The following is an 11,153-nucleotide window of genomic DNA, read 5'->3' on the forward strand; positions in this document are numbered from 1 at the left end:
AGAGAGAGAGAGAGAGAGAGAGAGAGAGAGAGAGAGAGAGAGAGAGAGAGAGAACACTCTAGCCCTGGGGGTAGGGGAGACAGGTAGATCATAGGAGCTCACTGGCCAGTCAGTTTAGTAAAAACAACAAGCCTAAGATTTTTGAGAACCTGTCTCAAGAAGTAAAGGTGGAGCATGATCAAGGAAAGACACCTGATGGCAGCCTTAGGCCTATACACACTCAAATATGCACAAGCGCTACCCACACGTATGCACACACCACACACATACACCCATATATTCACACATGTGTGCCAGCACTCTCTCTCCAATACATACATATACAAACATGCATGCATATATATACACACACACAGGCACATACTCATGTGCACTGGCGTCTCCTCACACCTGTGCATGTAACACACACACACACACACACACACACACACACACACACACACACACACACAATTTCCCAGAGAAGAAACTAAAACCTATTCTTTCCTTTTGGCTTGGGTAAGGTTTCACAGAAAGGCCAAATGTTAATACTTAAGTGATGGCAGTGTCTTTTGCTAACACATTTTCTAAAGCGGGTCTCTGGGGGGGGGGGCACTGCTACCTTCTTGAGATATGAATAGGTATGGAAGGTTCTTGGTGGGGGGTGGGGGTGGCGCATGACATAATTTTGGATAGCATAGTCGCCCCCTGGTGGTCTAAGCCTTAAACACCTGCTGTTTGCTGCTGCAGGAGTCATATGCCCCCAGCCCCCCAGGCCCCATCTCTGTGCCCTGAACTGGCACCTAGGAGTCTTCCAGTTTCTGCTTCTCTCTGACAGATCAGGAGCAAAGTCCCAGTAGCCGACTTATCTGAGTTTTTAAATTGTCAATAAGACAGCTGGTTGCTGATACCTGATTGCAACAAGTTCTTCTGGTAGGACAAAGGCTGGTCCGAAACGGCTGCATTTAAAGGGAGGGTGAAGGACACGCTCCTGCAGGTTAATAGGCAAAGGGTCAGTGAAGTCACGTGGCCTCTTCTCCTGAATGGGGAACCTGCTGCCATCTAGTGGTAGTTATGTGAAATGACCAAAATTACTACTATAGGTTTGGGTTGAATGTAGGAATTGGGGGTGGAGTTTAAAGACTATTTCCACCCAGGGAAACTCAGAGTCCTATGAAGTCCCGCCTGCTGATTTCTTCCTTGTTCTTGTGAGGCCTCCTGTTTTTATGCCCTCATCTCACCTCCCAGGTCAAGAACTAATTAAGCTTTCACCAGTAATCCTGTTGAGCCCAGTCAGAAGTCCCTCCTGATCTCAGAAGCATTCCAAATGCCCAGTTGCATGGTGATGTCATGTGACTATATCTCATTTCCATGTGATTCCCCAAGGTCAGGGGCCATATCTCACATCCCTCAGGTACAGGCCTTGGTAGATGAAACTGGCCCCAAATACTGTGCTAAATGCACAGACTACAGGGAGTTTCCTCACCAGCCAAAATGTTTGTCTCTTCTGGAAAGGAACAACAACAACAACAAAAAAGATCTGGGTACAAAATCTAGGATTTTCCTCTTCTGGAACTGAGTTCCCATTTGCATCGTGAGGGAAATCAAAGCACTCAAAAATCTTTACTCTAGTCAGGTATTTTGGAGTATACCTGTTATCCCATAATTCAAGATACTGAGGCAGGAGGATCACAAGTTCAAATCCAGCCAGCAAGTTGGGGGCCAGCTGGGGCCACATAGTAAGATCCCTGTCTCATAAAACAACCACAAAACCTTCAACATACTAAATGGATAAAATCAGGGCCAGATTATAAATGTCCCATGATTTGAAATATGAAAAATTAAGGAACAGTCAGAGATATAGTTATGACATCAAAATGGCAATAGTGGCTTTTTTTAAGTTTATTTAAATTTTTTACTTCTGCAATTAAAACACTGGTATTTGAAAAGACAACTCAGATACGTCTGTCTGCAGGAGAGATGTAGCTCACCCTTGCTTGGATGACTCTACTTAGCCAGTCAATAGTGACTTTGTTTACCCAGTTGCCCTGCTTCCCCAAAGAGGCAGATATGCAGGACCCCAGCTTGTCTCCTCTTCCCAGTGCAGACGGGGAGTTTGCGGTGACCCACATGACCAAGGCCCACCTCTTCTTCACGGGCACTGTGCACTGGGTGCCCCCAGCCATCTACAAGAGCTCCTGCAGCATCGACGTGACCTTCTTCCCCTTCGACCAGCAGAACTGCAAGATGAAGTTTGGCTCCTGGACATACGACAAGGCCAAGATCGACCTGGAGCAGATGGAGCAGACAGTGGACCTGAAGGACTACTGGGAGAGCGGCGAGTGGGCCATCATCAATGCCACCGGAACCTATAACAGCAAGAAGTACGACTGCTGCGCGGAGATCTACCCCGACGTCACCTACTACTTCGTTATCCGCCGGCTGCCGCTGTTCTACACCATCAACCTCATCATCCCGTGCCTGCTCATCTCCTGCCTCACCGTGCTCGTGTTCTACCTGCCCTCCGAGTGTGGCGAGAAGATCACGCTGTGCATCTCGGTGCTGCTCTCCCTCACCGTCTTCCTGCTGCTCATCACGGAGATCATCCCGTCCACCTCGCTGGTCATCCCACTCATCGGCGAGTACCTGCTCTTCACCATGATCTTCGTCACCCTCTCTATCGTGATCACAGTCTTCGTGCTCAATGTCCACCACCGTTCCCCTAGCACGCACAACATGCCCAACTGGGTGAGGGTGGCCCTGCTAGGCCGGGTGCCCCGGTGGCTGATGATGAACCGGCCCCTGCCACCCGTGGAGCTCCATGGCTCCCCGGGTCTGAAGCTCAGCCCCACTTATCATTGGCTGGAGACCAACATGGATGCTGAAGAAAGGGAGGAGACAGAGGAAGAGGAGGAGGAAGAGGAAGAAGACGAAAACATATGTATGTGTGCAGGCCTTCCAGACTCTTCCATGGGTGTCCTCTATGGCCATGGCAGCCTGCATTTGAAGGCCATGGGGTCTGAGGCCAAGACTCCATCCCAGGCTAGTGAGATCCTGCTGTCACCTCAAATACAGAAAGCACTAGAAGGTGTGCACTACATTGCTGACCACCTGAGGTCTGAGGATGCTGACTCTTCGGTGAGTCGGGATGAGGGAAGCCCCTCCCCACCCCGTGGGTAACTCTGCCAGCTTAGCAGGGAAAAAATCTGAGCCCAGGGCATCCCCTTGGGTAACCGTTTCCCTTCTTCTTGTAAGGACCAGTCTCCCTCAGTCACGTCTGAAGGGTCTGGACTTGCTCACGCAAGGGGAATACTAGCTAGAAGTTCTTTGGTCGCTTTCTGGCCGATGGCAGAATACCACAGGGTCCATCCCACTCTCTTCGACCTAAGTGGGGGAGAGTGAGGAAATTGGGGAGCTTAGATGCTGGTCTCCACCTACTTTGGCTTTGGCTGGGCAGTCTTTCTATGAGAGGGTGGGGGCAGGGCAGGGAGATAGAGAGACTGCTCTGTGCAGGGACAGAAACCAGATACAAACGCATCCGCTCAGGGCATCGCTGGCCGCTGCACTACCCTGTGGTAGAGGGTCTCCTCCATCTGGGCTCTGGGCAGTCTATGACTTTCCCTAGTCACTCTCAAACCCTGCGGATTCTCAGCTGAACCAGGGTTGGACTTCCCTCCCCAGGGCTGCATATAGTAAGTAATTAGTGTTCAGAACCTGGCGGTACCCTTACCAATCAAAGGAGGAGTGAAGGGTCTGAGGTTACGGTGGGATGACCTTATTGAGTAGATAAGAACGTGGATCATTAATTTGGAGATGTCTAAGAATGTAGATCCTCTGGCTTTGGCCTATGAGCTGAAGAGCTACAAAGCTCCAGCTCTTCCACGCTGACTTGCCGTGGGCTACAACCTGCCTCTTTCTGTCCCCTTCAGGTGTGTGGGGAGGTAGCATGGGGCAGCACATTATTGGGCAGCTATATGACTACTGTGAGCCACATTTAAAATGTCCCGATTTTGATGGCCTGTGCCTAACATCTCCTCCTATCTCTCTGGACTCTTGAGCCTGGCAGTATGTGGAAATGGGAAAAGATAGAATGGGATTCCCAGGGATGTATCAGCCCTGAGCTAAGCCTGTTTCTCTCTCCACCCATCTCCATGTGTGGGATAACCTTGGCTTTGCAAGCCTTCAGTAGCCTGGTGACTGCTGCCTCCATGAGGCTGGATGTGGGAGGGACACATCCTCTTCCCAAACCCTGGCTCTTGTCACTGTGAGCCCAATTCTAACTCCAGGTGAAGGAAGACTGGAAGTATGTGGCCATGGTGGTAGACCGGATCTTCCTCTGGCTGTTCATTATCGTCTGCTTCCTGGGGACCATCGGGCTCTTCCTCCCTCCGTTCCTGGCTGGAATGATCTGACTTCATGTCCCTCATGTTGGCTCCAAGGTGGCCTGGACAACCACCTTCTGCTCTTCTGTGACTGGAGCCATCTCTAGAATAGTCTTTTGACTTAATACCACCTGCCTGTGATGTTTCTACGAGGCCCCCAATCTAGCCTGGACTCCATTTCCTCCTTGCCAACAGCTTATGGTGCCATTGCGGTGACAAGCACTGAGACCACTCAACACGACAACTATTTAGGGATGCTGAGGAACTAGAAGGGGTGGAGGCTGCTCTGCAGGTGGTGACAACATGGTGGTGACACGGCTCCCAGGAGATATCCCTGATAGGAGCTGTCTATGGCAAAAGGGTCAAACAAAGGGATGGAGGGGTCAGACCAGGGCAAAGGGAAATAGAACACCGGCCCAAGATGGGCACAAGGAGACAATGGGAGTGTCTGGTGTGGAAGAGTTCTGCACAACACTGTGGATTCAGAACATCAGAGAGTACAGCCAGCTGGGGTGGGGAGGCTGGGAGGCAGGTTGGGATATTTTTAATCCAGGCCCAGGAAGAAGCTCAGAGTCTTCTCTGAACTTGTCTCTATGTGCTTTGCAGGAAATGTTAGAGGGCAGGGGTACTTCCCAAAGGAGTGGGGCACAAAGAAAGTTCTAGAGCAGTGGCTCTCAACCTGCGTCATGGGTTGCAACCCTTCTGGGAGTCGAACGACCCTTTCACAGGGGTCATATATCAGATATCCTGCATATCAGCCATTTACATGGCAGTGCATAACAGTTTCAAAATTACTGTTATGAAGCTGAAATGAAAATAATTTTGTGGTTGGGATCATAACGTGAGGAACTGTAAAGGGTCATAGCATTCGGAAGGTTGAAAACCACTGATCTAGGTGTCCTGGTGGACGCTTGAGGCAGAAGGATAGCAACATTGGATATAAAAGTTGCTGGGCCATTATCCATCCAAAAGCAGCTTGGAGCCGCCAAGTTCCCCTCAGCGTCATGACTCACTGTTCTATGCTACAGAAAAGAGGTGTAGTAATTTCTACAAGGGATCAGGGCTACCTTCAAATCAAGAGAACAAAGTAAGAAGGCAGTCTCCAATGCTGGCATCCTTCTGGCTGTCCACAGGGCCCTGGTCCTCGATTCCCGGCTCTGTCAGCATGTCTTGCACAGGGACTCAGATCTTTGTGCCAAGCTCTTTCAATTGTGTGCTCCTTCAGGGCAGAGTCTCTGCTTTTTCTCTCTCAGTCTGGGCTGGGTGAGAGAGCTCAGCACCTGGGCCCTTCATCATGAGTAGTGGAGAGAAACCAACCCGGTTGCTTTAGACTCCAGAGCTGCTACATAATACCAAAGCTTTGGGGGAGGTTTCTTTCCCAGTCTTCCCAGGGCCCCATCAGGCGACTAACTTGCTCTGAACTGTCCTGTGTAGCTTGTTCTTGTACTTGTAATATTCCACGACCCTTCACTGCATAGGACCCCAGGGGCTTGGGCCTTTCAGAACATTCTCCAATCCCCAAGGAATTAGACCCCAGGCACTAACAGCAATGGGATTCAGGGCCACTAATAGATATAGAGACCAAGGTAGGAAGCAAAGTAGGGGAAATTTGTTCTCTATGTTAGGGTGCTCTCCTTCTGAACCCCACACATAGCACCTTGACAGACCTAGGAGACCTGCTTGCCATACCCAGACTCCCCGTTACCAGTTCTAATGACACCCCACTCAATCTCAGGCCTTGGCTCCCCCTTTCTCCACTGAATGCAGCCCGCACCTCTTTTCTCTGTGTCAAACCCCAAGACGTGATTTCCTGATGGGGGGATGCTTGTTGGATGATTCTTATCTCCCATCCTCCTTGCATGTGGGTGAAATGTCAAAATAAAGCTGAAATGTCTGCCGTCAAGAGTGTCATGCCTTCATGCCAGCCGCCCCAGCTGTCACTGGCATTAACTCGTCCCCTCCAGAGCCTAGGTGGCTCAAGGACAGTCAAAAGAGGAATGTCCCAAAGTGTCTTCCTGGAGAGCTGCCTTGAGATGAGGGAGGTGTCACTACCGCCCACGTGGGACAAAAGGCACGAGGCCACCACACACTTCTCATTGGCCTTAGTCACCTCCTGATCTGTACTGGACAGGAACGTGGCTGATTCTTCCAGGGCCGCGTTTTCAGGTCTGTGTCCTCCCACAGATCAAGTAACCGACCGACACAGTCAAGCTAACCACGAAGCAAATGGTAATGATTTTAATTCAACCACAGATCAAAAAGAAGGAAGGTAAATGTTCTCCACCGACACGAGAGAGGAGGGGAGCAGATGTGAAAAGGGGGAAGAGAAAAAGGTGGAGTAAGAAAAGAGGGGAGAAGAAAAGAGGGAGAAGAGAAACGCAGGAAGGGCACGGAGTCCCGTTCTGACCTCCGACTCTCTGCTTCTTCCTCGTGGCGCTCGGTTTCATAAAAACACAGAGCCCTGTGGCTGGATTGGTTTGTTCCTGGACCATGGCCCTTGGCTGTCCGTCCAGGTCAAACTCACATTAAATAAATTCCAATGTACACTGTACAAGAGAGCCAGGTCCAGCCCTCATCTCACCAGCTTCTCTACAAATAAAACCCCTCTCTGTCCCCTCTGCATCAGGGGTCCCTGAGGGCTGAAGAAGAGGGAGGAATACCGGCTCGTAAATGTCCATGCAGAAAGCCATCTTGGCCGATAGGGGTACACTCAAGACCCCAGTGATGCTCCAGCAACCCAGGCTGGGGTAAGAGGGAGTGGCTGGCAGTAGTACCCCTACGAACTATGTCACCCCACCCCGTGTCTGTGCCCAGAGTCCTTTCTGTCCAGATGCAGCCCGAGTAGCACAGTCTGGGGGTGGGTTGGGGAAGAGGGGGGTCGTGCAAAGTGGCAAGGGGAGGACTCTCCTCAGCTTTCCCCGGAAGACCAATAACCAGAGGCAAGGCAGGAAAGGTACGCCAAGACAGGTGGGGGCAGAAGATGCAGGCAGGTGGCCCCTCTCTTGATCACTCTGCAGGCGGGTGGGCCAGATTAGCCACAACCTTGGCTTGGTCCACAGCATCCAGCAGGTTCTTGGCATCCACAGCCAGGGTATGGGACGCTCTGAGCATCTGCCGCTTGCAGTCCTCACTCAGGGACGTCACGGCGTTCTGCTGAGCCAACCTCATCTTGTTGATGAGCTCTGCCAGGTCTTTGTTGAGCAGTTTCTGGGTCCCTTCAATCTGGTGGGCAATCACACAGGAGAAGCTAAATGAGTATTGGGAATGTCCATTGGGACAGCATTGGCTAAGACATCAGAATTTCCCTGGGGACAAACTAATCTCAAACCTGGGTTGAATCCACCCTTCTGCACAGACCGGAACTGGTCCACAAAGATCAATGCAGCAGGCACCCCAGTAACCTCCTTCACAGCAGCGATCCCTGAATGCTGACCATGGTCAGCCACATTCACCTACTTTGATGGTGAGCTTGATTGTCACACTGATGGCATTTAGAATGACCATGGAAACAAAGCTCTGGCCGTGTGTGTAAAGGAGTTTCTAGATAGGGTTAATTAAGGTGGGAAGCCCCTCCCAAAATGTGGTGACAGCAATCCATGGGCTGGGGTCTTGGAATGAGCAAATAGGAGAAAGTGTTTATCATTTTTCCCACTTCCTAACTGTAGACACGATGTGAACAGTCACCTCCTACCCCTCCCACCATACCTTCCTCGGCTGTAACGGACCACACCTTCAAACAATGAAGTCAAAACAAACCTTTCTTTGGACATTTTCCTGAGCTATTTTGCTCCAACAATGAGAAAAGTAGCACACCGGTTAGCTGTCTGTGGTCGAGTACAGAGATCAGAGCCCATATCCATTTAACCATTGCATTGCTAGTGCTTAGCATGATGAGTACACAGCACTAAAGCTACCGTATAATGCAGTGAATGAGTAAATCAGTTGGCCGTGCCAAGCCTTCCCATCAGCTCTGCACTGGGAAATTCACCCGGTGAGCTGTCCAAGTTCTCAGGAGCACTCTCAGCCCTCTGGTGGCACCTGCCCACCTGGGACTCCTTGGTAGGCCACTGCTGTCACCCAGAAGGTAGCCAGCTCTGCCCTTGTTCTGTCTTGCCTTGGGCAACCACGGGCAGTAGAGATCACATGACAGCATAGATGACCACTGGAAGGCAAGGCGTCAAAGCACTGCGCATTCCAGACAAGAAACAGATCCGTTTGCCATGGCCATGGGAACACAGCAGTGCAAACTTGACATGTTCATTCTTGAACAGTCCTGGAGATCAGAATTCTGGAATAAGTCCCACCGTGGGCTAAGGGCATCAGTGGAGCAGTGTTCCTGTTAATGAGTCCAGGGGAGAGTCTGTTCTTTGTTTTTCCCAGCTCTGAGGTTATCTCTTACCTTGTGGTCCCTTCCAGCAGAGGCATCCCTCTGACCTAAATGTGGCCCTCACATCCCCTTGTCTCTGACTTTGACCCCTTGCCCCTGGCTACTCCATTATCACCTCTCCTGCTTGGACCCTTGACTTTATCAGTTCAATAAAGTTCCTTTTGCCATGTAAGGTACTCTCCATGTGGGTCACAGCTTTTGGGGACATCACCGGGCATCATTCCACCAGAGCACCAGGACTCCCCCCTTGACTTCAGTAATAGTTTTTTATCTCAATAAGATATCTGAATGCAAAGGGTTGCTAGGTAACGGATGGTGGGGTGGGGGGGAGGAAGGTGTGCATTTTCTCGCATATACCCATTGAGACTATTGGAGACCTAGACTGGGTTTACTAGTTCCTAGAGCAGGCTCAACCCTGTGATGCTAACAGCTCTGATGCTCTGCAGAGACATTTGTTGGGAGAATTAAGGCTGCCCAGATGGCTCTGGTGGAAATTACAGCCAGGGACAGGAGGAGGTAGAGCGGGCATGGCCAAGAATGAGGACACTCACCTCTGTCCTCGAAGATGCTGGCAAGGAGGGCAAGAGATCGTCCACACTGCCGATGAGCTTCCGCAGGTTCAGCCCCACGTTCTACGAGAGCAAGAAATGGCAGCTGTTCCACCTGCTTGGTGAAAAGCTGCCCCTCCTGGGACTGCACTCTGGGATGGCATCTGCCCTCTAAGACTGCCCAGGATTGGACTCCCTAGGGTCCCCTTGCTCCTCTGGGGTCTACAGGGCTGGTCAATGAGAGGGACATAGTGGTTTTCTTTCTAGGGTCAGTCTGGGAAGCCCCCATCTCTCTGACTCAGTCCAGCCCTGTCAGTCACCTTCACCACCACCACATAGTCCTCAGGGGGCAGCTGGCCGAGCTTGTTCTTGAGTTCCAGCACGGCCTCCACCAGGGTCATGACATTGTGGTACACCAGGTCATCGGTCCTGTCCAGGTTGGCTGTGGGCGGAATGGACTGGAAAGAGAGAGGTGGATGGTTAGTGGCTCACGGGAGCCAGGAGGACCGCTCTACCACTATTATTCATTCCTGGGAACCCACAGATATCAACCAGGAAAGAGGCCTCTGCTTTGCAATGATAGTGCTCTGCCCCAGGGGTAGAGCCACGCCTTCTGCCTCTGGGGTCACAGTCCTCCAACTGGGAGGCCCAAACAAAATGTTAGTGTGTTATCAAGGTAAACAGCATCTAGTCTTGGGGTCCACGTTGTCTTAACATCTCTCCAGTGATTTTTGTGTGAAACGGATACTGAGAATACACATTCTAGAACCAAGAAAACGGATGGACAGTGGAATGTTGGTATCTGGGGGAAGGCTCAGGAAGAAAGCCACACCTCTCAATCCTAGGCTGAACCAATGAGACCTTTCTTCTAGTCAGGGATGAGATGCAGGAGTGGAAAAAAAACTGGTTCGTCTCCCATTTTGTTGTGAATTAGCTACGAGACCAAACCTGAGACCAGACGCATGTGTTCTCTGGGGCTCATCTCTACAATAATGACACTGGACTGGATTATCTCTGAGGGCCTCTGAACACTTCAGGTCTATAGTTTTTGACAGATATAACCCCAATACATACCTGTGCACCGAGCCGTGGTGGCTTCTGTGGGGGCCCTGTGAACTCCGCTGTAATAGGAAGGACAGGGAGTAGGTGAAGGTCTCAGTACCTGGTCTTATAATCAAGCCAGTGTCCCATCTCTACCATCAGGAGACCCCAAGAGTGTAACCCCCAAATTCTAGGAAGATAACCAAGGAAACAGGCTCTTGGTTTTCCTGCTTTCCCTGTAGCCAGAGACAAGATCTGTCCAAGGCTTAGAAAGAGAAAAGCCAACACATGAACACAACTAGTATGGGGACTCCAAGTCCTCCAAGATGGGCAAGTTTCTGAGGAACAGCAATACTGGCTTTGTGCATCCACAGGAAAGAAAGCCACAGTCTGCAGGTGGCAGTCTATGGAGCCACCATGGTACAGTGACAGCTTTGGGGAGAGTAAACTTTCAAACCGAAGATGATTTTTCACACTATCGACTCGACTCTGATGGGCAATGGCACATGAGCGCCTGGGGGGGAGCCGCTGTAAGAGGGAGCCAAGTTGCAAGTCAGTAAGCTTGCCTCTGATCTCGCCACCACAGAGGAGCGTGCTCATCGAGGCAGACGCTTACACCCCCAGCCCTAGTTCTTATCTGGAGAATGAGATCATGAGCTCAGAAACCAGAAACGGGGAGAGCGTTCCAGGTTCGCTTAAGAAATGAAGATGGTTCGCGCTTCCTCTTCCTGGAAGCGGCCAGAGGCCACCTGCCAAGATGGTTCGCTACTCGCTCGACCCAGAAAACCCCACAAAATCATGCAAATCAAGAGGTTC

General features: G+C 50.9%; 2 protein-coding genes across 6 annotated transcripts in view; one reads left to right on the plus strand and one right to left on the minus strand.

Moving 5' to 3' along the window:
• Chrna2 (cholinergic receptor nicotinic alpha 2 subunit) overlaps positions 1–6,264 on the plus strand; it is a 12,214-nt gene extending 5,950 nt beyond the window's left edge. Inside the window, exons 6-7 of the mRNA XM_021203531.1 lie at positions 2,082–3,117; positions 4,266–6,264. Coding sequence (XP_021059190.1) covers positions 2,082–3,117; positions 4,266–4,391 — 1,162 coding nt within the window. The 3' untranslated portion in view covers positions 4,392–6,264. The remainder of the gene's footprint in view (positions 1–2,081; positions 3,118–4,265) is intronic.
• A 309-nt stretch (positions 6,265–6,573) lies between these two features.
• The window catches only part of Ptk2b (protein tyrosine kinase 2 beta), a 121,226-nt gene continuing 116,646 nt past the window's right edge, over positions 6,574–11,153 (minus strand). For all 5 annotated transcript variants that reach the window (XM_021204087.2, XM_021204085.2, XM_029541375.1 and 2 more), the window contains 4 exons: positions 10,371–10,417; positions 9,617–9,754; positions 9,300–9,380; positions 6,574–7,583 (listed from right to left, as the gene is read on the minus strand). In XM_021204087.2, the coding sequence (XP_021059746.1) occupies positions 7,368–7,583; positions 9,300–9,380; positions 9,617–9,754; positions 10,371–10,417 (482 nt within the window). In that variant the 3' untranslated portion in view covers positions 6,574–7,367. The remainder of the gene's footprint in view (positions 7,584–9,299; positions 9,381–9,616; positions 9,755–10,370; positions 10,418–11,153) is intronic.

Source organism: Mus pahari, chromosome 8 (genome assembly GCF_900095145.1).
Source record: "Mus pahari chromosome 8, PAHARI_EIJ_v1.1, whole genome shotgun sequence".
NCBI lineage: Eukaryota > Metazoa > Chordata > Mammalia > Rodentia > Muridae > Mus > Mus pahari.